This window comes from Microcebus murinus, chromosome 12 (assembly GCF_040939455.1).
Source record: "Microcebus murinus isolate Inina chromosome 12, M.murinus_Inina_mat1.0, whole genome shotgun sequence".
Classification (NCBI taxonomy): domain Eukaryota; kingdom Metazoa; phylum Chordata; class Mammalia; order Primates; family Cheirogaleidae; genus Microcebus; species Microcebus murinus.
Window position 1 is genome coordinate 4,660,961 of NC_134115.1, and position 26,854 is coordinate 4,687,814.

The 26,854-nt window shown below is 57.6% G+C and overlaps 1 protein-coding gene across 8 annotated transcripts in view; it reads left to right on the forward strand.

The window, feature by feature from the left end:
* Positions 1-26,854, forward strand: part of SEMA4D (semaphorin 4D) — a 118,015-nt gene extending 91,161 nt beyond the window's left edge. For 5 of the 8 annotated variants that reach the window (XM_012773790.2, XM_012773792.3, XM_076008465.1 and 2 more), the window contains 7 exons: positions 1,614-1,789; positions 1,867-2,023; positions 3,051-3,273; positions 4,171-4,286; positions 8,780-8,952; positions 9,037-9,080; positions 10,025-12,301. In XM_012773790.2, coding sequence (XP_012629244.1) covers positions 1,614-1,789; positions 1,867-2,023; positions 3,051-3,273; positions 4,171-4,286; positions 8,780-8,952; positions 9,037-9,080; positions 10,025-10,950 — 1,815 coding nt within the window. In that variant the 3' untranslated portion in view covers positions 10,951-12,301. Of the gene's footprint in view, positions 1-1,613; positions 1,790-1,866; positions 2,024-3,050; positions 3,274-4,170; positions 4,287-8,779; positions 8,953-9,036; positions 9,081-10,024; positions 12,302-12,479; positions 12,684-20,676; positions 20,887-24,835 lie in introns of those variants that run through there. The other 3 variants (XR_012922048.1, XM_076008468.1, XM_076008467.1) reach the window with 3 other exon arrangements.

Genomic DNA, 26,854 nt, shown 5'->3' on the forward strand with positions numbered 1-26,854 from the left:
ATGGCTTTGGGGGTTGATTTTAGGAAATCTTAAGGTGGCCCAGGTGGCAGTTTCTCTATGAGATGGGACAGGCCTTAGGTAAACCATGGGAAACCACATGAGACAGAACAGCTGTTGCCACACTGGCTGCTCAGCGTGGAGCCAGTGGACACACGTCCCTCATAGAAATTGTCAGACGTGCAGTTGCTGCGTGGCCTTCTTGTGTAGTGGTCACCACGAGGACATTACAGAAGCAAGAATACCCTGCCTACGGCACATGAAGCAGGTGCTTTGGACATCTCTCCTTTAACAGCCGAGGGAGAAAGTGGGTGCTTTGCACCCACCAGATCTTCTCTAGCCAGGGTCACTGACCGACTCCTCCACGTGCCCCCTGACCCGTGGCTGCCACACTCCCTGTCTTGCAGACCAGGAGAGCGTCTCAGCAAAGTGCAGACGTGCAGGGCAGGCTGGTGCTGGGCGCGGTGGGGTGGGCACTGCAGGCCGGGGCTCTGTGCAGGCAGGAAGCTCCCTCAGGGCAGTGCTGGGCAGCGGGGCTCAAGCTCTCCTCTGCTTCTGCAGCTGTGCAGCCACCAGGAAGCCGGGCTCAGACCTGCCTTGATCTTGGCGTGTTACCTGGCTCTGGGCGTTTCTGTGAGCAGGGTCAGGGAGGCCCAGCGCAGCATGCCTCTCGCCCCCTAAGGCTCCGCAGGTCTTAGGCGCACGTCAGGCCTCCCTTCGAATCCTCGTCCTTTCTTTCTCACAGTTGTTAGAATTCCTGGGCAGAGGCCATTTGAGCACAGCCCCCATCTGCCCCATGAGTAGGGCCCTTCCTCTGCCCCCTGACACCCGAAAGCCAGATGGGACAAATGACCAGAGACATGCTAGAAACTATTCTTTGGTAAAGCATCGAGGAAGAAAACGAAGTCATTTATGTAAAAAGGACTGTGATCACAGTAGAGACAAGGAGGAGGCATTTTCATTATGCCCAAAATAAGTAAGGACTTCGATGTTACTAATATATTCTTCTACGTTCAGATTTCATAGTTCAATGTTTCTCTCGACCACACACAGCCGTCTCTTATGATTGTCTCTCAACTGTCAGGTCACTGGCGAGTGTGAAGGAAGAACCTCGTAGGTCCAAGGCACTGCAGAGGTCATCTGGGTGGAAGGGCGTGAGGACTCAGTCCCTGAGGGGAGGTCCATGCGCTTGCCCAAGATGGGCTGCAGGGCCGGTTGCCGTCCGGTGGGAGGGGGCTGCCCACTGCCCACCCAGCCCAAGTGTGTTCATTGTCCCGGCAAGTGTCCGGCAAGCCCCACGCACCGCAGGGCGGAGGGCAGAAACGTGGGCATGGAGGCTCACCTCTGCACTGTGGGGCCGAGGTGAGCCATGCTGTTTTAGTGGAATCGACTGAGCTTTCAGCGAGAGAGTTTTTGTCTGTTTTGTTTTGTGTTTTAATCTGGGGAAGTTCTCTGTCCCCAGCTGGAACTGGGAAGTAGGCTGGGGCCCAGTGTATGCACCCTGTCCTAGCTGGCTCGGGCAGTGCTGTGCCGGGGAGGTGGGCCTGCACCGCTGTGTTTAGGGCCTGCTCACGGGTTCTCTCTCCTCACACCACATCTTGTCACTGGGGCTTCAGGGGGACCAGGGAGGCCTGAGGACCTTACAGAAGAAGTGGACCTCTTTCCTGAAGGCCAGACTGATCTGCTCCCAGCCGGACAGCAGCCTGATCTTCAACGTGCTACAGGACGTCTTTGTGCTCAGGGCCCCGGGCCTGAAGGTGCCTGTGTTCTATGCACTCTTCACCCCACAGCTGTAAGTGTCTGGGCGGGGGCTGTGCCCCACCGCTCTCGCGCCCGCCTGGCAGTCACGATGCCTCCCTCCCCCGCCAGGAACAACGTGGGGCTGTCGGCGGTGTGCGCCTACAGCCTGTCCAGGGTGGAGGAGGTCTTCTCCCAAGGGAAGTACATGCAGAGTGCCACGGTGGAGCAGTCCCACACCAAGTGGGTGCGCTACAGCGGCCCGGTGCCCAGGCCGCGGCCCGGAGCGGTGAGTGGGGCCCGGGGCCTGGGGTGGTGATCATTCTGCCCCTCCAAGGCCCAGAGCATGAGACTTGGTTCAGGGGCTGGAGCCTCCTCACAGCCTGGGTGCCTGGCCATGCCGGGCCTCTTGCGCTGGGCGGGTGCCGGGGCTTCTCCACGGTGAGCTGGTGTCTGTGGGGCTGGGGGAGCCAGTGAGCACAGCTCGCCCTTTTTCTGTGTTCTTCTCTCTTGCGTGTTATGGAACAGTCACGCTGCCTGCTGCCCAGACAGGAAGGCATGCCGCTGGCACGGACTGTTGCGGAATTGACTTTGCGTAGCACAGTTTGGTCTATTTCCTTTTTAGTTTTCCGCTGAGGAACACACGACTCCTCGGCCGAGCCCTCTGCCCACCGGTCAACAGGAGTCATGTTTCTTCCTCCTGGAAATAATGAATTTTGTGTTGCAGTTAGTGCAGGTTTCTAGGCTGCTTCGTGCCCACTCATGAGGCAGCCTGCGAGACTGTCAGAGGAGTGTCCTGGTCCCCTCTGTGGGGCATCTGTCCCCGACACGTCATTGCTCCTTCTGTGCATTCTCTTAAGTTACGTGTTCACTTCTGGCCACGGATTTTGGTTTAAGCACGTCAGGGAGCTGGGACAGAAAAGGAATCCTGCACACTCTATCTTTTTTCTATTTATAATTGGACTGTTTTTAGCAGTGTTTAGCATTCTTCTCTTCTCATGGAAACACTACAAGTAAGTGATCTGTTTTTCAATTTCAGAAGCTTGATCAGAAGTTTTCGTTTATAAGTAGATAAAAATTCCTCCACTGATTATGTATAATGAAATGTAATTCTGTCTTATGGATACACTCTATAACAGTGTCTTCGGTCCTGGGGAAAAGACCACCTCTGTTATCCACTGGTGGCCCTCCTTTCAAGAAGTCCCTGTGTGGCTCCCAGGTTTCACACCTTGGGAAGGCCCGAGGTGTGTGTGGCGGCGCCGTGCTGGGTTGGTGGGGGACATGCACACAGCAGCCGGTGGCTTTGTTCCCTGCAGTGCATCGACAGTGAGGCACGGGCAGCCAACTACACCAGCTCTTTGCATTTACCGGACAAAACGCTGCAGTTTGTCAAAGACCACCCTCTGATGGATGACTCAGTAACCCCTATAGACAACAGGCCCAGGCTAATCAAAAAAGATGTCAACTACACTCAGATCGTGGTGGACAGGACCCAGGCCCTGGACGGGACCATCTATGATGTCATGTTCGTCAGCACAGGTGGGTTCTGAAGGCTCGACAGAGGTCATGTGTCTGTGTCTTGCTAGGAAAATAAGAAAGTCCAAATAATCTTTTAGAAGTGGATTGGAAGTCTCCCTTGAGGTGACCCAAGCAGATTGTTCAGAGTATGAAAGGGATTCTGAGAGGTCATCACATGTGGTGGCTTTCAGGTCTGGGTGACCACCAGGCCACCTGGACTCTTGTGAGAAGCGCAAGTGCCGGCCCAGGGCTGGGCTGGGCTGGGCTGGGCTGGCGGGTGATAGCCCATGCAGGGCGGGTGTGAGAGCTGGCCTGGGAGGGCTGCAGCAGCCCGGTGTTTCCTACCCACTGGCAGAGACCACATCCCTGGTCCCCTGCCGAGGAGCTGGGTTTGAGATGTGCCCTGACATGCCATATGGGCATGTCTCCCCTTGGCCGGAGGACTCTGAGACAAGCACTTCTGAAACAGAGAATGGGGACCAGGAGCCACGGTGGCTAGCAAGGCCCCATGGCCTGCCTCCCAGCTGACCTCGCTTGTGCTTGCCCCCTGTCCGCCTGGGCCCTCCTGGATGACACCCCCAGGGCTGGCAGAACTTGGGAGTCACCTTATGCATGATGTTCAAATGCTGTAATGTCGACTGTGTTGATGAAGGGCTGTTGTGGAGTCAACAGTGGAATGTTTTTCATAAAAAAAGTGAAATAGCCCATAACACTTGAGTGTCTGATTGTTTTCTTCAGTTGTTTATTTTTCCAAAGGCTTTTTCTTTTGATTTCGGGTTGCAAGACCATCATCTTTTTCCAAATGTCTTGTTGAGGGATGACTAGAGAATGAAGAAAGGAGAATGTTGGCCTCCACGGTCATGGTCCTCGGCTTCTCCTTCGGGGCTGCACTGTTGACCTGTACCTTTGACCTCGCAGACCGAGGAGCCCTGCACAAAGCTGTCAGCCTGGACAGCGACGTGCACATCATCGAGGAGACCCAGCTTTTCCAGGACAAAGAGCCAGTGCAGACCCTGCTGCTGTCTTCCAAGAAGGTAAAGTGACCTGGCGGCTGGGCCAGGGGCCTGCCTTGCTTGGCAGCTGCGAGTCGCAGTGATCCAGTGATCCAGGAGTCACCGAGCTGGAGTCAGGCACCCGCAGGCCCCTCTGTCTGGCCCTGATGAGCTGACCTTGGGGTCTCACACAAAGCTGTCCCATGTGCTGTGGGATCTAAAGTTTGGGAAGGAGGGAAGGCAGGCCTGGGTAACAACTTTCTTCTCCGAGTTGCTAGAACGTCAGAGAGTGGTCATTGCATGTGTGTGGGCTGAGTGAGGTGGGCTTGTGCCCTCCAGAAACACATTCTGGTGTCCTGAGCTTGGCAAGATTGCAGGCCGCGTCATGGGGTGTGATGTGGCTGCAGCTGAGTCATCAACATGGACACTCCGTAAGATGGCACATCACGTCTGTGGAGCTCTCTCCGCTTTGACGGGGTGCTTTCCCTGCATGGGGTGGCAAGCCTTTCTCGTAGAGGCAGTGAGTTTTTGAGGCTGTGAGGTCTGGGCCGTGGTTGCTAACTGCTGCTGTAGCCCTAGTGAGCGTGGCCAGGGCATACTTACGTGACCGTGCCTGATTGCAGACACTGTACTTTGCACCTCCTAAAGGTTTCATTTGTCACAAAATATTATTTGGCTTTTTTTCAACCATTTATAACTGCGAACCCCATTCATGGTTGGCCAGAGGTATGGAAATGGCCAGGGGCCTGGATTTGGCCACCAGGCCATAGTTCGTGATCCCATCTCAGGTCGGTGGCCTTGGGACGTGCCATAGCTGGGGACAGAGTACGGAGGAGCAGAGCGCAGGTGGCCCTAATCCCCAGCTCCACCATTGGTGGCTGCGAGCTTGAGCAGGCCAACCTTGTTCTGTGCCTCAGTTTCTTCATCTATGCAAAGCTCCCAGGAGGGCCTGGCCCCCCACCCAGAGGTGTCCTGCTGAGGGCTCACTACTGGGAGTTAGCCAGCCTGGGGAGGGCCCCGCCCTGTGACTGGCAGAGGACGCTTGCCTGTCGGTGTTGGGGTCTCCCCCTCTGGGCCTCACGGGCCCCGCGCTGTGACCGGCTGAGCTAACGGCCCTCAGCTGTGCTTGCAGTTTCTGGCGCTGGCCCTGGGACTGCCAAGCCCCCAGCGCCAGCCGCCGCCTGTCACTGCCTCTCCTGCCTGCAGTTCCTAAAGCCTTGCTCCAGCACGTCAGCCTGGGCGCGTTGCCCCACTGGGCCACGTCCTCGGTGGCGGGGAGTCTCTGGCTTGACCTGCAGTCCTCTCCAGCGCCCCTGGGCAGGGGCGGGTGGACATCTGCGCTGACCCTTCAGAGGGCTGCCTCCTGCAGCTGGCTGTTGCTGGGGCCCCCACCTACCTCGTGGGGTCCCCAGGCAGCAGACAGAGGAAGAGGCCCCTGCCTGGCCAAGCAAGAACAGAGTTGCCCTCTCGTGCTGGCGCATATTCGCAAAAATCCCTTGAGACTCTTCCATCCTCTCCCCTCCTTGTATCCACAAACTTTTGGCAAAGTCCTGGTACATGGTTACCTTCCCTCTCTTCAGTGTTTCCTCCCTCCATCCGGAAAGAGAAAGGAAATGACATTGCTTGAGTCAGGTACAAGCTGCCAGGTACTAGGCGTCTGTGCTGGTTCTGCCTCTCAGTCTCCAGACGTTTGGGGAGCCCTGGAGATTTGAAGGGTCGGTGCTTTAGCAGCTCCCCGGGCCCCACCTGGCCTCATTGTTGAAAGAATCCGACCCAGATGCCCTTCGGGGGCTGCCATGTTGCTCAGTCACCTCAGCCAGACTGGGGCAGACATCCAGAAGGTCTCCAAAATGTGCAGTACCTGTTAGAGCAACAGTAGGTCCCAGTATGGACACTGGTGAGAATGAGGCTTTGCTCCACATGGTCTCTCAGGGGCCCAGGCTGATGGAGGCTTCCAGACATGTAGGGACTGGACTGATCCTCAAAGGTGGAAGGAGGTGAGGAAGGGAGTCCCTGTGTAGGAGGCAGTTACAGGTCAGTCCTGTGCTCACCTGCTTGGCCAGAGCTCAGTCGCCTGGCCACACCAGGCAGCTGGTCAGACAGGGACCTCAGGCCCAGGAAGGAGAGCTGATGGGTTTGGGGAAGCGCTTGCTGGTCCTGCTGGACCACCCACCTTGCCTGTCCTCACAAGAGCCTCTGCTTCATGGGGACAGGACTGAGTTGCCTGGGAGAGGGGGGAACGCATCCTGTTGCTGAGGGTTCCACGGCTTCCCCTGGGGCTGCGTAGGCTTGGAATGTCTGGCTGTGTGGCCGTGGCAGCAGGAGTGGCTGTTCAGCGCTGTCCTGGGTGTGTGGTCACTTGGGCCTCCAGCCACGACCTTCTTGGCGCCGGAGTCCGCGTTGCATCTGGGCGTCACGTCTCTTAAGTGTCTCAGTCTGTCCCTGCATCCTGTGAGCCCAGTGCTCCTGGATGGCACCCGGCAGTGTCTGGGGCTATCTGGTGCTTTTGCCTGAGCAAGCCGGGGCTGTGGGTTTGGGGGAGCCTCTCAGAGGGTGCCTGCTGGGGTGTAGTGTCTGCATGGCACAGTGCTGGTGCCATGACCTTGGGCCGTAATCTGAGTCAGCCCCGTCGTTTCCCACCCACTGTGTGCCTGGGGTCTGGCCCACGCGGGGCTGGGTGTGTGGGTGTGTGTGAAAGCCCCACAGTCGTTTCCCTCGCCCTGTGTGCCTGGGGTCTGGCCCACTCGGGGCTGGGTGTGTGGGCGTGTGTGAAAGCCCCACAGTCGTTTCCCTCGCCCTGTGTGCCTGGGGTCTGGCCCACGCGGGGCTGGGTGTGTGGGTGTGTGTGAAAGCCCCACAGTCGTTTCCCTCGCCCTGTGTGCCTGGGGTCTGGCCCACGCGGGGCTGGGTGTGTGGGTGTGTGTGAAAGCCCCACAGTCGTTTCCCTCGCCCTGTGTGCCTGGGGTCTGGCCCACGCGGGGCTGGGTGTGTGGGTGTGTGTGAAAGCCCCACAGTCGTTTCCCTCGCCCTGTGTGCCTGGGGTCTGGCCCACGCGGGGCTGGGTGTGTGGGCGTGTGTGAAAGCCCCACAGTCGTTCCCACTGGAGGACCTGCCTGGGGCAGGCGGGGCGGGCTGAGCCTCCTGCAGGCAGGGTGGGTGGGAGGCCTGGGGGAGTCCTGCCCATCCCCGCAGCCTCTGCCTGCCTCTCGCTGGGGTGAGGGGTCAGGTGGGCTCCCCTTGGCTGCCCAGGGACCCCTGTCCTGCCCTGCGTGAGTGTCCACAGCACCTGCAGTGTCCCTGGCAGGGCCCAGCGGGCCCTTTGAAGGTGCCCAGCACAGCCTTTGTCGCCAAGGAACATTCCACACCTCCACACACGTGCCATGCCCTGAACTGTGACCTGCACATCAGCCTCGACCCTCCTCAGGAACATGGTGGGTGGTGGCCTTGTGTGCCCACATCCCTGCTGCTGGGATGGGCTGGCATGGGGCCGGTCCCCTCTGCCGTTGAAGGTGCCACCCGTGGGGGCCCTTTCATGCGCCTGCACTCACACAGGCTGATCTGGGCCTCAGACGCCTTGCGCCTGTGGTCTGGGTCAGCACCAGCGACTGTAACCTCAGCTAGACCCTGAAGCTGACCCAGTTGTGCCGTGAGAGGAGGGTGTGCTCGTCTGACTCCAGAACACCAAGTGTGTGAACGTGGGAGGCTTGCCATATCAACCAGAAGGCTTGTCTGGGACGTCGAGGTGAGACAGATGATGCCAGGCAGAGTGAAGAGGGGTCCTCGTGCCTGCGGCCAGCCTGTACCGGGCCCTGAGCTCCAGGCGGGTGCCCCGTCCAGCTGAGTTCGGTTCCAGCGAGGCTGACAGTGCCGACTGCCTGTGTCCGGCACGGCGGTGCCGGTGGGCTGAGGGCTGGACCCGAAGCCAGTGCCATCTGAGCCAGGCGACCCCGGAATGGAGGCCGGGTCTGCTCTCGCTCCGAGTGTGGGCACGGGGGCCCATCGGTTGCGCTCCCCTCTGTGTGTGCCTCCCTCCCGCACATCCGGGTGTGGCAAGGCGAGTTTCCTTCACACAGCACCGCCTGGTATCCCCAGCCGGCCAGTCCCCGGCTAGATCCACTGTAGTGACACACTCTGTCCAGGGGCGCACACGGCCTGGCGGGAGGAGGTCAGGCTTCGCAGGTGGTGCCCTGCAGCCCGCCTTGCCTGTGGCATCAGGCTAGTGCACCCCCTCGCTTGGAGGGGACCGGAGTGGGGACAGAACAGTCTCCTCCCCAGAGAAAGTATGTGCAGGGAGGTGGTGGGGCAGGGGGCTCGGGCCCAAGGCCCAGTGAGCCTGCACCGAGCCTGAGGGTTCTGCTCCAGGGTCACGCCCACACTCACCTGCGTCCTCCCAGGTGTCCAGCTTGCTCAGACCTCACCTAGAGGGAGGCCTTTCTCCCATCCCTGGAAGTGCCGCCGTGGCTTCCATGCGCTGGGGGAGAGGCGCAGAGCCCGCCAGGCTGTGACCGCCTGACATCATTTCTGTCTCCGAGCAGGGCAGGAGGTTTATCTACGCCGGCTCCAACTTGGGCGTGGTCCAGGCCCCTGTGGCTTTCTGCGCGAAGCATGGCACCTGCGAGGACTGCGTGCTGGCTCGGGACCCCTACTGCGCCTGGAGCCCACCGGCAGCCGCCTGCGTCGCCCTGCACCAGGCCGAGGGCCCCAGCAGGTACGGGGCGGGGCGCCTGCACGCGATGCCCCTGCGCGCGACGCCCCTGTGTGCGTTGAGTGACGAGTGCCGCTTGTCTTGCAGTGGCCTGATCCAGGACATGAGTGGCGACGCCTCCGCGTGCCCTGGTGAGTGGCTCCTCCCCCTCACGCCTGCCTCGGGGGCAGCGAGGCCTCCCGGCCATTTCACGGGGCTTCGGTTCTGTGACACTGTGCGCATCTTGCTTTTGTCTCTCCTCTCGGAAGAGGGGTCCCATGTTGTTTGGCGGGCTCCGCAGTCTGTCTCCACGCCTTCCTTGTGGGGAGTGTGCAGTGCCGCTGGGAGCGTGTCTGTTTACTGGGAGCGCCCCAGCCCTCCTGTTCTCTGCTCTTTCTGCTCAGCTCGGGGTTGCGAAACAAAACCCAGGCCTGCCGTGCCTGGGGAGAAAGGAGCCGGGAGACAGTGGTCCGCAGGCAGCTGGGGACCAGGATGGCATTTCCTCGGGGCTCCCCCTGGGGTGCCCATGCCTGTGGCCATCTGGAAACGGCGCCATGACCAGAGGAAGGGTGGAATCAGGCCAGGACGCCCCATCCTCGGCGCTGCCAGTGGTCTTGGTGCTGCAGGCAGACCTGCCCCTGGGTTCTGTGCCTCCCCTCCCAGCACGACAGCTGTCTTCAGACTAAGGAGTGTAGGCGGAGGGTGCTGCGGTGCACTGAGAGGTTGACTCTCCGCGTAGCCAGTAACAGAAGCTTTTCACGTCTGACTCAAAGTGCCGCCACCAGACACCAGCCTGCCCTGGGTGCCCAGCCTCCTCCCGCCTGGCATGTTTTCTCCCTGGACTCGGGGGTGAGAAACGGGATTCTGCTGCTCAGAGGTGCCTCCGATTTCTTTGTCCCCATGGGCTGCCATCCAGGGCTCATCTTTTTGCTTCTTGGTCACGCATGTCTTTATCTCCTTAGTTGTTCTGGAACAGTCCGTTTTGCTCCGGTGGGTGAAGCTCTTGTGTCATCTTGTGGGTATTAACTTATTTTTTAAAGAAGTCAGGTAGCAAACAGGGTTGTTGATGCTGTGCACATTTATTTTAATGTTCCAGATAAAGTTAAAGAAAGTTACCGGCAGCATTTTTTCAAGCACGGCGGCACAGCGGAACTACAGTGCGCCCAGAAGTCCAACCTGGCCCGGGTGTTCTGGAAGTTCCAGAATGGCGTGTTGAAGGCCGAGAGCCCCAAGTACGGTCTTGTGGGCAGAAAAAGCTTGCTCATCTTCAACCTGTCGGAGGGGGACAGTGGGGTGTACCAGTGCCTGTCAGAGGAGCGAGTCAGGAACAAGACGGTCTTCCAGGTGGTCGCCAAGCACGTGCTGGAGGTGAAGCAGGTCTCGCGGACCCTGGCAGTGCCCACCGTGCCGGCTGTTCAGACAGAAGGCAGTCGGCTTGCCCCAAAAGTGTCAGCTGCGTCCACCCCGGGCTTCTCTCCCCGGACCCCAGCCGTGCAGGCCAGCTCCCCCAGGGCTGCCACCGCAGCTCCCAGGCCTGCGCCCACCAGCACGGCCTGCGAACCAAAGATCGTCATCAACACGGTCCCCCAGCTCCACTCGGAGAAGACCATGTACCTCAAGCCCAGCGACAACCGCCTCCTCATGTCCCTCTTCCTCCTATTCTTTGTCCTCTTCCTCTGCCTTTTTTTCTACAACTGCTACCAGGGCTACCTGCCCGGACACTGCTTAAAATTCCGCTCGGCCCTGCTGCTCGGGAAGAAGAAGCCCAAGTCAGATTTTTGTGACCGCGAGCAGAGCCTGAAGGAGACCTTGGTGGAGCCGGGGAGCTTCTCCCAGCAGAACGGGGAGCAGCCTAGGCCGGCACTGGACACGGGCTACGAGACGGAGCAGGACACCATCACCAGCAAGGTGCCCACCGACAGGGAGGACTCGCAGAGGATCGACGAACTCTCCGCCAGGGACAAGCCGTTCGACGTCAAGTGTGAGCTGAAGTTCGCGGACTCGGATGCAGACGGGGACTGAGGCCGGCCGCACGTCCCCACCACGCCTCCGCTGGGACACGCCCACGTGTGGGGAGTTCCGTGTTTCTTCCGTGCGGCAGCCGCGTCTCGCGTAGCCCCGCGTAGGTTAGCCCGCATCGAGCAGCAGCCTCCGTCCCCGTCTGTGTTCTCCTGGGTTGAGCCTGTGACTGGTTTCTGTTGTCCTTCTGGAAGATGACAAGCATCACGCCCCGCGGTCGGCCAGAGCGCTCAAGGGGTCCTGCGGGCTTGCCCGAGCCTTTCTGTAGTGGAGGGGGCAGCTGGACTCCCGCCAGCTGCCAAGAGCGTCCTTGGGCTCCCTCCTCATGGCAGCCACTAAAGACAATCAGTTCCAGATTGGAAATTGCATTTTAGTTTATCAGATTGGTAACTTATCGCCTGTTGTCCAGATTGGCACGAACCTTTTCTTCCACTTAATTATTGTTTTAGGATTTTGCTTTGATTGTGTTCATGTCTTAGGTCATTTTTTTATTACTGAAGCACATTTTAATATTTTGAATATGTGTATCTTCTAGATTTTGTTATATATTAGGTTAAAACATGGCTTATGTTGCTTAAGATTCTCAGGGATAAACTTACTTTTGCTAAATGCATTCTTTCTGATTTTAGAAAGGTAGACCTAAAACCATCTCTTGAGCACACTCACTTTTTTTTTTTTTAACTTTATTCTTCGAGGGAAGTACCGTTTTCAGAGAGATCTTTCTTTCTATGATATTTTTCCCTTCCTTTTTCTTTTTACTCTCTCAAAGAGGTCCGTCCCACGCCCAAGAGGCGGGTGGCCCGGCAGGCTAGGCGGGGCCGGGGCCCAGAGCCCAGAGGAGGGCGTGGCTCGGCCGGTGCCCATGGCTGCCGGTCACGACCTCCTGTCCAGGCAGATGGAACTGTCACGGGACGCCTTTGGTTCTCTGAACATTGCTTTTTCTTTTTGCCTCAATTCCACACCTGCTGCCCGTCCGACTTCTCAGTCGACCTGACCGAGCTGTCCGCATGGGAGGGAGCTGGGCATCGGGCGGTGGACGTGCACCCCTGCACGCCCTGCTCTGCGGGCCGCTGTCGTAAAGATGTGGACGCTGTACGATCTCGACGCTCGTCGATTTTGCACTCCGTCTCCCTGCTGTGTACATACCGGTTGAGAGGAGACTTTTTCCTGTGGCAGAGAGCAATAAACTCTGGACTTTGTGTGCCTGTGTGGACAGTCTCATCTTCCAGCGTGATGTGATTGGACCGTTTTGGTGTAAACATTTGTGTTTTATAAGATTTACCTTGTTTTTATTTTTCTACATTGAATTGTGTACATTTGGAAGGTGCAGGAATAAATGAGAAGCTTCTGTCCTTGATTTGGGCAGGACGTTGCTCAGTGGAGGCCACGCAGCCCTGTCCCCTGTGGCTGCCCTGCATGGCCAGGCTCCTCCTCTGCCGTCCGTGTCTGTCCCTGCTGGTTTGCCCCCTCCCCTGTGACTTGCTCCTGGGCTCCCTCCTCAGCCCCTCTCTTTTCTGTCCTCTGTCTCACAGCCTCATCTCCCAAGCCCTTCTCTCCCGGCTCCTCCTCCCTGTCCTGTCTGGGCCCCGACGCGCCCTCCTCTCCCCGGAGGAGCCTCTGGCCGGCCTCGGGGCCCGACAGCAGCTCGCGGGTCTCCTTGCTGCCGCCCTTCCTGAGTGACCAGGCACAGCAGGTGCATGTGCTGGGGACCTTCCACCTCTTCTGCCAGGCCACAGGTGAGTCCCTGTGCCCGGTCATCTCTTGCCTCCAGAGGCTGGCGGGGTGGGGGTGGGGCAGGGCAGGGCAGGGCCTCCTCCACAGACACCCGGTCTTTTCTCTCTGCCTTTACCATGCACAGCTGTCCTGGCTGTGTCCCTGGGTCGAGCCATCTCATTCTTTCACCGTTCCTTATTCAATCTCCTGAGGGAGACCATAAACAGCATGAGCTATTATTCCCAGTATACAGCAGGGCTCAGCCAACCTTGTAGGTGCAGAGCCCCATGTCAAGTGTTCTGGGCCTTGTGGGCTATGGGCTCTCTGTCACACCTACTCAGCTCTACTCTTGTGCTGTAAAAGCAGCTGTGGATGGTCTGTAATGAGTGGGTGGGGCCATGTGCCAATAAACCTTACTTACAAAAATTGATGGGCCAGGTTTGGCCCAGAGGCCCATTTGCCAACCCATGGCATTCAGGATTGCTTCTGTTTCTGCTAGCAATCTGGAGGGTGATCTATGTGGCATTTGGAAATTCTTTAAAGATTAACTTCAGGACAGGTGCGGTGGCTCACGCCTGTAATCCTAGTACTCTGGGAGGCCGAGGTGGGCGGATCGCTGGAGGTCAGGAGTTCGAAACCAACCTGAGCAAGAGCGAGACCCCATCTCTACTATAAATAGAAAGAAATTAATTGTCCAACTAATATATATAGAAAAAATTAGCCGGGCATGATGGCGCATGCCTGTAGTCCGTTACTCTGGAGGCTGAGGCAGGAGGATTGCTTGAGCCCAGGAGTTTGAGGTTGCTGTGAGCTAGGCTGACGCCACGGCACTCACTCTAGCCTGGGCAACAAAGTGAGACTCTGTCTCAAAAAAAAAAAAAAAAAAAAAAAAGATTAACTTCAGGCTGGGTGTGATGGCTCATATAGTCCCAGCATTTTGGGAGGCTGAGCCAGGAGGATCACTTGAGCCCAGGAGTTGGAGTCTGCAGAGAGCTGTGATCTGCACTCCAGCCGGGCGACAGAGGGAGACCCTGTGTCTAAAAAGAAAAGAATTAACTTCAGAGCTTCAGAACAATAGTTGTTTTAATGACTTATTTCATGATGATTAAAAGCAGAAAAGATTGAGAGTCTAGGTCACTCCCCGGGACACGGGGGCGTCTGCCCTGGACTGGAAAGTATTCAGTGGTGTCTGCTTTTGCGGAAGCTGGTGGAGGCCAGTAGGGCGCTTCAGGAGCCTCCCCGTCCCCAGGCAGCTCCCGTGGTCTTGGTGTCCATGTGTGGTCACCATGATGATCAGGAGACACGGAGAGAAGGGGAGTGCACACTGCAGCCTGCCGGGGGTAGGAGGGAACCACGGGGGCGGGGTGGGGGAAGCAAAGCCAGCTCCTCTAATCAAACTACCAGAAGCTCCAAAGAGTCCTACGCTGTTGCCCATTTCCTGTTAAGCCCCGAGCGCCTCGGGATGGTCTGCATCCATTGTGGATCCAACGTGTCTGGCAGGGGATGCAGGCAGTGGACAGGAGGAGCCGCCCATGACCCCGGAGTGCCGTGGAACTAACCTCAGCTCTTCTGTAGGAGCTGGGTCGCTGTGGCCATGCACACGCCTGAATGCTGCCGCTCTGCCAGCTGCTGGCCTTGCGGCAGGCAGGCCAGGAGTCTGTCACACTCCATGGGCCCGAGGCCCATGGCAGCAAGTGCAGTTCTGCACAAGCTCAGGGTGGGCAGGGTGGGGTAGACTGAGCGCCAGGCCCCTCTGCCCTTCTTCTCACCTGGGCATTACTTTCTCTCCAGAAGTGTTCAGCCCCATCTGGACCCTTCCTTTCCTGTTCCGTCCCATTGAGGCCACAACCTGGAAAGGCTGTGAGCCCTCCTGGAAGGACCTGCTTAGAGGAAGGGGCGGCTTGGGCCAAGGCCGGGGCAGCACAGCTACGTCCTGGACTCAGAGGGGCTGCGGTTCTGCATTTGGCTCTACGGTTGGTCAGGGTCTGCAGATGGTGCTTTCTGCGGCAGAAGCCGCCCTGTGGCTTAGAGCCCCGGAGACTTTTCTGGTAAAGTGGATGCCCTCTTCTGTGTTCAGCTGCCTTGGGGACCATCCCCCGACAAAGGAGTAGATGAGCCGTTCCAGGTGAAGGCCCAGGTTGGGGACTGCACTGCGACTCACTGCAGGCACAGGCGGGGCCCGAGCCTCCCAGGGCAGGGCTGGTCTAGAACCTCGACCTGGGTTTTCTATTTCCTAGAATGCTGTTCTCATGGTGGTTACAGTGGTTTGGGGCTATCTAATTAAAGGCCCAGCAAAGTATTTATAGAATATGAGACTTAAAGAGAGGACATGTGTGGCATCCCCTGTGCCATGCACAGCTCTGCTGGGTCCCCCTGTGTCTCGGGGAGCGTCTCAGCGTCCAGAGAGGGGAGATTGGGGGCTGGGCCTGCCCTACCCAGTTTCCCCGGGGCCAGCCTGTTACCTGGGAGACTTTCCACCTGCCCCGATGTGCTCCTAGCTAGGAGTCAGCAGGTGACCTCATGTGCTCAGCTATTCGGAGAGTTAGAGCCCCTCTGAGGCCATGGCCCTTCCTCAGAGGTCCAGTAGGTCCACATAGGGGACATACCCCGTGGTGTTTGCAGAGGGAGGAGCGGCCAGGGGACAGACTCTAGGCCGAGGGCCTAGCAGCACGTGCAGTGGAGGTGGGAGGTGGACAGAGCAGAGGTGGCCGAGCAGGCTGGCGGCAAGCTGCTTCCCATCCCAGCAGGAGGGGAGGCTGGTGTTCCGTGGGGCGTTGCAGAGAGCTTGAGGCCCAGCCCACCTGTGTGCCCAGAGCACGCGCCTCACTGCCCATTCAAGGGGGGACAGGGTCGTGCCTGTGGGCCCAGCCAGCAGCTGGGGCGGGAGATGGGCCACCTGTGCCCCACCAGCCCTTGACAGACTTGGTCCCTGCTCTGCTCAGTGTTCGCCTCTGGGAAGTGGAATTGTCACAGTGGGTCCCTCCTCAGGGCGATGGAGGATGAGATGGGAAGATCACTGATTGCCCTTGGCACAGGTTAGCCTTGTCCTTGGGGTGGGGGCAGCAAGGTCCTGAGAGAGGAAGTTACAACAGCCAGGGTGGGGAGGTCACAGTGGGAACATCCCTTCTGCAGCACCCAGGTGAGACACAGGGTGGCAGCTTCAGGTGGCTAGTGTGTCCTCTAAGCATGGCATCTGGGAGGGCAAGGCTGGCCGTGGACCAGGCCCCCATGGCCCCCTGAGCTCAGAGACGTGAGGTCCTCAGGGCCTCCACGGCCGGACACTGCCCATGGGAGCCACTTGCCAGCTGCTCCTGAGTCCTGGGGGACCAAGCACACCAGTGGGACCTGGAGTGTCTCCGAGTGGCCACCTGCCCCGCCTTGTGCACCTGCATGTGAGGGACAACAGCCTTCAGTGCGTCCACAGCTGTGGCGCAGGAGCACTGTGCTGTGCAGCCCTGCGTCTCGTTTGCTGTCTAAGCTTTACGTCATTTCCTTCGCCAGGTCCTCTCATCACATGGTATTTCACTGTGCTGTTAGCTGCGATGGCCTGGGCTGCACCCCACACACCAGACACTGGCAGCACACGCACCACACATACTCCATGTACCCCACACTACACACGCACAACCCCCCCCCCAGCAGGTGAGCGGGAAGGTCGTGCTGGAGGTGGCTGGTGGGGGGAGGCAGAGGGCCTGGTGCCCAGCAGCCCCTCTCCCAGGCTCTCTCTGGCTATGGCCCCATCCGCTGGCCCTGCAGAAGTATCCACTTACTATCGCCTGGGCAGCACACAGCACCGGGATGGCCTGCTGGGACCCCAACCCCACCGCCCCTTGGCCGAGCAGGTTTGCAGTCTGCACCCAGCTAGCCGTCTCTTCCTTGTGGGCACCTGCTGTCAAGGGAGAAAGCAAACGAGCTGTCCCTTCTTCCTGTGGCCCGGAACCCTGCAAAGGTCCTGGGTCCGGCCCCAGGAGGGCCCTCCTGCCACAGCGTGCTGTGACCGAGGCCCCAGACCAGTCCAAACTAAGGCATGTGTTGCCCTTTTCCCTTCTAAACTCGCCCAGCCAATGCTGGGCGCAGTCGGTGTTCAGCTGCGTTGTTTCAGACGGCAGCACGTCTGGCCAGCCCTTCCCCTGGGTCCCTGAAGGTGATGGAACTAAAAACTGAGTTTATTTTCAATTGCACAGAAGTGCCGGTTTTCTGCCTCTTTGGCTGCAAGTGTCTCCCTTTCCCAGTCATTCCTCTGCCAAGTCCGAGGGTCCCAGGCCCGTGACACAGCGGGCAGGGTTTGCTAAACCATCTCACAGTGGATGCTGTTATGGATAAAACGCCCCAGGAGTGTCACTCACTGGCTGATGGCCAGGGCTGTCCTCGGGCCCCGGTGACTCTAAGGCCCACTGTTCGCTCTCGCCTCCTGATTTCCCCTGTAGGACTGGGCGTGCAGGTATTTTCTGTCTAAAAGCACATTGCACATTGGACTTCCATTTACAGGGCCTGAGCATGGGAGGGATGTTCTGGAATCTAGACTGATTCCGCAAACTGCTTGCTGCCTTTCATTTGAAAGGTAACCATTTGCGTTATGGAGAGTTAGGGAAACAGATGGTCCCCTCCTGACAGTGCTGGGAAAGCCACGTGCATTCAGTCGAAACCATCCTTCAGGTCCCCTGGCAACCATTCTTCACTTTCAGCACAGTATTTGCTCAATGACATAAGCTATACAACGCTTGCTTACAAAACAGGCTTTGTGTTAGTTGATGTTGCCCAGCTATAGGCTAATCTGAATGTCCTGAGCACATTTAAGGTAGGCTGGGTAAGCTGTGAGGTTTGGTAGGTAGGTGTATTAAATGCATTTTAGACTTAGGACATTTTCAATTTAATAGTGGGCTTATTGGGATATGACCCCGTCATTAAGTGGGGGCACATTCATACTGACGAGAGGAAAGGAGTCCGAAGCAGGAGAGATGGAGTTAGCATGTGGTCACGTGCTGCTCCTCTGCGTAATGAACCCGAGCTCCTGGGGGATCAGTTGGAATAACTGGCAGGCGACACAAAACCCCACCACCCGCACATAGCCACTCACAGTGCATTTGGCATACACAGACACGCATCGATGGAGATGCATGGTGACGTGCACGGATATACACGGCTATGCAAGCTGAGCACATGTAGAATCACACACGCATGCACAGAAATAGATCTGTATCATCTTTTAACAAAAGTGGGGTCTTTCTCTACCCTGTGTACCCCACCTTCCTTTCTGCTAGGACTATCTTCTGTGGCAAGTTGAGGCCTGGGTCATTTTCAAAGCTAATAACGGCTCCTCCATACTTTGGGTAGCACTGGCTGTGCTGATTTGGGATGGCCCTTTGTGTTTTAACTCCGACGTTAGAAGTCAGGGCTCATTAACCCACCGGGGTCAGAGGGCAGCCACTGGCAGAACCAGGTGCTGGAGCCCAGGCTGCGGGGGCCGCCCACGTCTCCTGAGTAGAGCTGTGCAGGGGGTGGTCAGCCGGCCCTGTCGTATTGAGGGCATGGGGACAGGCAGGTCAGGGGCTGGTGTCTGTCCTGGGGGTCTCTACCGCAGACCCTTCCGGGCCAAGACAGTCTCCCGCTTTGAGCATGAGACGAGGATCAGTATCCACTGACTCGATGACGGGAAAAGTATGGCACATCCAGGTTGGCAGCTACTCAGCCACTGCAGGTCCCCAGCCCACAGAGGCCTGTGGGGTGCTGGGGGGAGCAGCCCTGCCTGGCCGCCCTCCGAGAGGGTGGACGAATGGCAGTGGGAGGACGTGGGGCTTTGGCCCAGGGAGGATGGAGTGGTGCTTTTGGAGGCCCTGGGGGCTGGGAGAGAGCAGCCTGGCAGCCTGGGCTGGCGCCACCGCCCGTCCCCACTGAGGGCAGTGCTGGTGGGTAGCCCTGTGGACGGACTTTAACTCTCACTTTCCCTCTCTTTACGCTCCTCTGCCTTCAGAAAGAGTTGGATAGTTTAAGAAAGGATAAATGGAATGTAAGTACTTTAACACTTTAATGTCTTATCATGCCGGAAGTACACACTAATATTTGAATGACACTTAACTGCTGCTGAGGATGGCCGCACGCCGGCCTTGTCCAGGCCTGTTCATGCTCACGCCCCAGGAGTGCAGGGGACGGTCCCTGCCCATGGGGCCTTGGGGATGAGTTTGCTCCAGCTCAGACCACCCAGATTCCCCAACCCCGGGGGCTTGGTCATGACGACCTTCCAGAAGCTCCTGTGACCCTCTCCCAGCTCCAGCGCCGGGTCTTGGCACAGGTCTCCGTTGGGCAGTGTAGCGGGTGAGGGGGACAGGGCTTTTTCAGAACTGACTTCAGTGTCTGTTCAGAGAAGAGTTTCCCGTTACTTGATCATAACAGCTTAGGAGAACAGGTTCTTCAAATGCGAGTCTGCCCGGGTGCCCGTCAGCTGGGGAATGGCCTTGCACTGCCGTGTCATGAAGGCCGTGCAGAGGCACGGGAGGAAATGCATGTCCCCAGCTACGGGCCTCTGAGTGCACGTAGATGTGTGGGAGAGCTGCATTACATGTGTTTGTACATAGATCGATCAAGGTGTCTGTGGCTGGAGTTCAAAACACTTTAGGAAAAACAAATATAGAGTGATAGTATAAAAAACAATTCTGCACAAAAAAACTAAACCCGCCCACAAGGGCTTGTCCCCTAGGCTGGGGCCAGATGGACAAGCCCTGCAAAACACATTTGGAAACTTTCAGAATTCACTTCAGAGCTAATGGCATGTTTCTTTCAAAATAGCCCTTTTCATTATTATAAAAGCAGTACTTGTTTGCTGTAGTGATTTGCGAAACTCCAGGAAAGTATAAAGAAAAAATTTAACCCCAGCTTTAGGTATCTATCTGGAGGTAGCCACCACTGCACTAGCAGTATCTTGGCTATTTTAAGATCTTTTCTCTGTGCAAGCACATGACTATGTCTACACACACAATACACACGTGGCCTGGCCCCAGCCACACTGAGACCAGGAGCCACAGGGACAGGGGCACCTGTTATCCCATCCCCACCCCCTGGGGCCTGCTCACTCCTAGGCAGGAGCTCAGCAGGCCTCCCACAGCCCACAGCGAGCTGCCTGGCCTGCGCCTCCCTGCCGTGAACGGGAGCTGCACAGCCCCAGGAGACTTCACAGCCCAGGAAGGCGGTCCTGACTGGGGAGGGGACCTGCTGACCACACCTGGCTCAGGGTCCCCACCCTGCCTGCCCTGGAGCGGGATACCAGTCTGGGTGGCCCTCAGGGTGTGCCACACAGCCTGTTCTCCTTGAGGCTTGCTGTCCCTGCCCCACCTTCTCTCCTGGTCTCTGTCCTTCAGACAGGCAGAAGCCAGCCACGGTCCAGCCTGGAAGGTCAGATACACAGAGAGTGTGTGACGTAGTTGGCCCCCAGCTTTAGTTTTCAATAGTAATTAAAAGGCCCTGAGTTTGAAGACAACAGAGGTTTGGGGAAGCAGCCACAGCTGTGGGGCTCCGAGTCTGTGTGAGCGAGGCATGAAGCCCAGGTGGGTGTGCTGGGCTTGGTGGCCCCAGCCAGGACCCCAGTGCTCCAGCAGCACTCTGCTCTCCTCTACGCCTGCCCCAAGGTCCCCGCCCCGCGGCGTGGCCCTTCCACACATGCTGGCCGAGGTCTGGGCCTCTTGGCGCCAGAGAGAGAGCAGCTATGGCCCTGGTGACCACAGAGCCTGTGGGGCTTGTCCTCCATGTGGCCGCAGCACCAGGGTGGGACAGGACGCGATTGCAAGGCTGTAGGACAGGCAGTGGCACCATGCTGCCGGAGAGCCAAGGGGCCGGCGGGCCTGCCTGGGCGCGTGGGGCGCGGGCCGAGTCTCCTCCAAGGGAGGCCCAGGGACTTGTCACCACTCCAGGCCCAGCTGGGACAAAAGAGGGCCCCTCACCGGGGTGACCCTCTGCCAGGGCAGCTTCTGTGGGTCTCCTGGGGACTGAGGGACGTGGAGGTGGAGATGGTCTGTGTGCCCCCAGGTCCTGCGGACGTCCGCTTTGTCTGGGAGAAGAATGGGCGAGCCCTGGAGACCTGTGTCCCCGTGCAGACCCACACGCTGCTCAACGGCAAGGCCCACGTGCTCAGCTGGCTGCGGGACGCCATCCGGGAGAGCACCGAGTATCGCTGCTCCGTCTTCTCCTCCGCAGGGAACGAGACCTCAAAGGTGCAGGTCGCTGTGATGAGACCTGGTAAGCGATCCTCACGCCCACCGCGGCCCTTTCTAGGTGACCTTTCACCGCCGGCGAGGGCAGGCATAGTGAGAAGTGCTCTGAAAGCTTGCTCCTGCTCGGTGGCCGTTGGGTTTGGGGATTGATTACCCATTGGCTTTCCACTGAGGAAGATGAGGGTTTAGCTTTTCACTCTGCCTCCGCACACGCTCGCTGCCTGTCTCCCGTCTTCCCGGTGTGGGGAGTCGTGTTCGCGTCAGCAGGACGGCTGGGCCGCCAGGTCTGTGTGGGGAGGCGCTGCCCCGCGCTTCCGGTGCCTGGGGCCAGGTCTCCTCCGAAAGCCTACAGGCGCAGTCGCCCATCAATGCAGACACCAGTGTCCTCTCAGCCTCCCGCAGAGCCCTCTGGCCGCAGGGCCACCGCTGCCCTGGGCCGCCCTTACCTGGTGCTGCAGTGTTCCTCTCCATTTGCTCCTCCGTGTTGCGGTGGAGCGGGTCTGCCGCACGCCTCACCAAGGGTGCGTGGGGAGCGTCTGGAGGGCTTGTGTCTCCTGTCTTCGCGCTGGCGTGGTGCTCGGCGGTCTGCCATTCTGGCTGCGGATGGCGCCGCAGTGGGGAGGCGCTGCCCCGCGCTTCCGGTGCCTGGGGCCAGGTCTCCTCCGAAAGCCTACAGGCCCTCCTGTGTTTTGAGCACTGAAATCTCATGTCATCTTTCTTGGCCTTTTCATGCCTCAGCCAGGCCTGCTACATGTGGAAGGCCTTGCCCTTCAATTCTGGGACTTTTTTGAAAATATTCAGTATTTTCCACTTTATCCTTTCTGGAATAAATATTTTCTAAGAAGTGGGGCTATTAAACTGATACTAGAATTTTCCATTTCTTGTATCATCTTTTCCCCTCATCTTCTTGTTAGTTTTCCTCAACTTTATCCTCCAAGCCTTAATAATTACTGAGTGTTTTCATTTCTACTATCACATTTTTATCTCCAAGAGCTTTTGGGGTTTTTTTAAATTGTATTCTGTTGTTCCATGAACGCATGTCTTTTCTTTGCTCTGAGAATACTGATGATTTCCCAGTTTTCTGCTTTCTCCAAGGCACCCTCTTCTGTTTTGCCTTCTTTCTGCCGGTTGTCTCCTTTAGCTGTCTTGTGGCCTTTGGGTGTCTGTGTGCATCTGAGAGAGGGGCACACAGATCCCTGGGCTCTAGGCCTCTCCCCAAGGTGTGGCAGCTGAGCGCACCAGAAATGCAAAGTGTCTGGCCCTCCCCTCCCTGCAAGGATTCCTGGGCACACTGAGGCCAGGGGAGCTGCTCTAGCCGAGCACTGTAAAGTGGTACAGTGCCCTGCGGTCTTGCTAAAATGCAGATTCCCACTCAGCAGGGCTGGGTGAGGCCTGGAGTGGAGCAAATCTCACCAGCTGCAGCCCACATGCCTGGCAGGGCCTTGCCCTCCAGCATGGACCCAGCAGTGAACCTGACTGCGCCGCATGGACTCCCTGGCAGTCCTTTGTCCTGTGCTCTCCCAAACAGTCAGTTTTCTTCTGGAGCATAAGAGGGTAGTCCTCGGCTGGGCTACCAGGCGATCACCAGCCTGGGAGGCAAGGTGCATCTCAGCACAGTGCCCAAACTGCCGGGCCTTTCTGTGGGTTGTTCCTTGGTTTTCCCAGTGCCAGCCCTGGACTCAGCCTTCTTGCGTCTGCTGAGTCAGTATGCTTGTCTCTGTTTTCCAACGTCAGGTTCTTGCTGTTTCTTCTCCTGGTCTGTCTTTTCAGGCTTATGTATATATATTTTTAACCACTTTAGTATGGTGCTCAAAGGCTGCGACACCTTGCCCACAGCTGGCACTCAAAGTCCAGATAGTCTGTGCTGTGCATTGACGACGACTCTGTTTCGCTCTTGTGTGATGAGGACAGCTTTAAAGCATTGACAGCTTGTTTCACTTTACAGGCAGCTTTACTTGTCATGTAAATCAGAATAGGTGACATATACATGTATGTTTTCATGACATTATGTTTAAATGTTCACGATTCTATTTTGATAAATGAAAAATTAGAAAAGTCGTATCAGCGGCTGTTGGCTAAAGTCGCTGTACGGGTTCATCTGTGGCCATCAACTATAGGCGACACCAGGCTGCGCGCGCCCATCTATGGCTGCAGACTATGGTCGACACTCGTACCGAAGTGGTTAAAAGGATCCCCTTATTCTCATGTTAGTGGAGGTGTAGGAGGGAGAAGAGTAGTTGCAAACATTCACTCCTACCTGAGCTTCAGTTCTCATTTCTGTGAAGTGCCCTGCCTGTTCTGACCCACAGGTTGCTGTCAGGATAAAAGGTGACTTACAAATTGTGAAATCCTTCCCAGGAACTAGGGGGACTGTGCTGTCTGCCATGTAGTCACTAGAAGAGAAGCAGCAGGCCCTGGGCAGTCGGAAGCCCATTGATGTTTTGCCTCATCTAATTCACTTATCTTATGAGATGTAGGTGCTGCTGCTATCCCCACTTCCTAGATGGTGAAACAGAAGCCCAGAAAGGTTAAGTGACTTGCTTGACGTCACACAGCTCAGAAGCCAGGAAAGAGTGGGACCTGACTTTCAACATGGGCAACTGAATGCCTGAATGACTGTAAGGACACTCACACAAAAGAGGCAGGAGTTAAAAGGCATAATTACGGTTCAGACCGTTCAGTATTTCCTCATCCCCTCCCCACAGCGTGGTTTTGAAGGTGTAGGTAGTGCTGCAGCAGGATGTGTTTAGAAAAGATGATTCTCTACTAATGTGCCCCCCCCACACCCCCATGTGTTGTCAGAATCAGAGGCAGACCCCTTTGGAGTTAGGAATTGCCCCTACGCTGGGCACGGTGGCTCACACTTGTAATCCCAGCACTCTGGGAGGCCGTGGAGGGAGGGCTGCTTGAGGCCAGGAGTTTGAGACCAGCCTAGAAAACATAAAGACTCCACCTCTACTAAAAAAAAACCCCAAAACAAAAAGTAGACAAATAAATCAGCTGGGTGTGGTGGCAGGTGCCTGTAGTCTCAGCTACTCAGGAAGCTGAGGTAGGAGGATCACTTGAGCCCAGGAATTCAGGGCTGCAGTGAGCTATGATTGTGCCACTGCACTCCAGCCTGTGTGACAGAGACACTGGCTCTAAACAAAAACAAAAAACAAAAAGAAGATTGGTCCTAGAACACTTGCTTCCCTTCAGGGAGGGCTAGCCACAGGCTGGGTGGGTGCCTAGCACCCGCACAGACCACTGGGGCGTCTACTTAATTCTGTTCGGCACATCAGTCCTGCTTTGTGTCTAGAGGGCTCATATTCTTAGAACGTGTCTGAAATCAGTGACAAGAACGCATCGTATGAAGAAGTATCTTTGTTCTCGTGTTTACAAAAAAAAAAAAGCATGGCTGAGAGGTCTGTGTCATTGTGACAGCCACACAGAGACGGGAATCAGGGTTCAGGATGGAGCACATGGGGAAGGCTGTGGGGAACGAGTGGCAGTGCTATAATGTCCCCAGAACACAGCCATGCTGGCTTCCCAAGATGCCACCAGCCTTGGTGAGAGCCAGCTTCTGCTCTCCAGGGAAAAGGAAGAAGCCACGGGCCCCATCCCTCCCAGACCCAGGGTCTCTGCAATGTCCCACGGCATGGTAGTGAGCCCCTCTGCCAGGCAGGAACACAAGGTGCCAATGCGAGGTCAGAGGGCAGCTGTTGCCGGTACCAACTGTGGAACTGCTGCTTGGAAGCAGCCACAGGTGAGGAAGGTGAGAGGCCTGACACCCCAGATCACACGCTGGCCCCCAAGTGGGCTGGCAGCCTTACCATAGTGTGGCTCAGCCAGTGAAGGGGCCTCACCAGTGGGCTGGGCTCCTGGGAGAGGTCAGTGGGCCTAGAGCTGGGGCTCGCCACGGCAGCCAGTGGCCTCAGCGTTTGGGGTACCCTGGAGGCCTGCAGAGTAGTCACTTCGCCTTGCCTGCCTTCCAGAAGCAACCCACCAGAAGTGGAGCAGAGAGCTTGCCGCTTGGAGGGCTGTGGTCGGGGAGCACGACCAGATGATGCAGAGCTGGAGGAAGGCGTGGGTATGTGGCTGCAGCCAGGCCCCAGGGGGGTGGAGGTCAGCAGGGCAGCCGCCACCTCCGGGCAATCTTTCGGGGCCTCTCCTGCCACGGGCCCCACTCACTTCCTCTCGGCCCCATGGCAGTTCTGCTTTTTGAAACCTGCAGCCCCAGGGGAATCCCAAGTCTTGCCGAGGCTGGAGGGGATCAGGGCCCTGACCCTGGCCCTTAAGACTACAGTGAGGGAGTGGGGGTGCAGGGACAGGGCCTGCTGTCTGGTTACACGGGCCCCCACGGCCACCCCATCCCTGGACAGAGCACTCGGTGAGTCACTGCTTTGACTGAGCATGAAACCTTAGACACGTGGGCTCCCTCTGGGGCGATGCTTGGCAGGGAGCTGTAGCTGGGGCAGGGGGAGATGGCTTCCTGAGCTGAGCCCGGTGGGGCCAGGCCCCAGCACCGAGGCGGCAGGCAGAGGCTCCCCAGGCAGGGCTCCTGCACGGAGGCAGAGGCTGTCCTGCCAAGGTTCCCAAGTTGCCAGCACGGCCTTCTTGACTGCCACCAGAAGGCCAAGCGAGACTGGGCATTGGATGCGCTGCCACACAGCATGGGGGTCTGCAACAGCTCAAACCAAGAGCCTCGGAACACTGGGGGCGACATGGCTGCCACAGGCTGGGCATTTACAATCGATGGCTCCTATGTTAGCATGTGAGAGCACCCTCTCCCCAAAACCCCTCCCTCTCAGCACATCTGGGGCGGGCAGGCTGGCTGCCCTGAGCGCTTGTCTGAGAACACAAGACCCACAGCCGTGCAGATGGGCTGCCTTTGCCTTGCTGCCCGTGTGGAAACCACCCGGTGCACGGCCCGTCAGGCCCAACAGGAAAGGCTCAGCCGTTACGGCTCGGCCTGGGCTTGTCTGTGGGGACAGCGGGAGGCAAAGCGAGAAAGGTCCGTCTGCTCTGTCTAGGGCCCAACACCATGTTGTTCTTCCAGGAAAGCTGTAGCAAGGACACCTCATAGCCACCAAGAGGCAGTTCCTGACCAGACCCTGATGCCACCAGCCACTGCCAACCCTGGAGGACCAGGCATACACGGTAGCGAGCTATCTCACCCCAGCCTGCTCTAGACACAGCCATCGAGCCATCGGGCCATCGCCTGACAGACCCTCCTGGGGGCTGCGCATGCCTGCGACAGGAACCGGACTTTTTAAGAAATGAGATGTCTGGCAGAAGTGCGCAAGCAGGATGGCTAATAGCCTACAGTAGCAGCTCTGGTGACAGCACCGGGTACAGGCTCCTTCTCCAGAAAGTCGTCATGCCTTAAGGGCCACTCGTACAAGATCCCAGTGACCTTTTATGCAGTCCCCTCCACCCGCCGACAGCAGGCAGGGTGAGCACAGCCAGACCAGCGCGTGCTGCTCTGTCTGACGGAAACCAAGCCCACCTGCCACTTCTCCCGCCTTCAGATTTAGCCACAAACTAAGGCACATACCGGGACAGAGGGAGAGACTCCACATAAAAATGCTTTGCCTTAAACCCTGAGTGACTGTGAGGTGGCAGCTGGGAGGGCATCTGTCACGTCTGTGTGTTCTTCGCTGACCTCAGAACCCTGGGCCCTGTTGTGTTCGGGCGCCGCGGTGTCTGCCCTTGAGTGCATGCCCGGTCCGCGCTCAGCTCCAGCGATGGGACGCCGAGCTGTGTGAGGCAGAAAAGCCAAACAGGTCAGTTATGCAAATCTCCTAGTGCCACACTGAGTGTTCTGGACGCTGGGATGGATCTGCTGAGTACTTTGCTATACCTGCTTCTGATTATTAAAGCTGTCTCTCCAAAGACTCTTGTCAGTGTTGTGTGTGAACTTGTCCCAAAGCTGCTCAGCCTTTAACCTTATAGGCCCATCTTTTCTTATCTGTGGAATGAGTTTTCACGTCTACCATAAAAACCACCCAGTT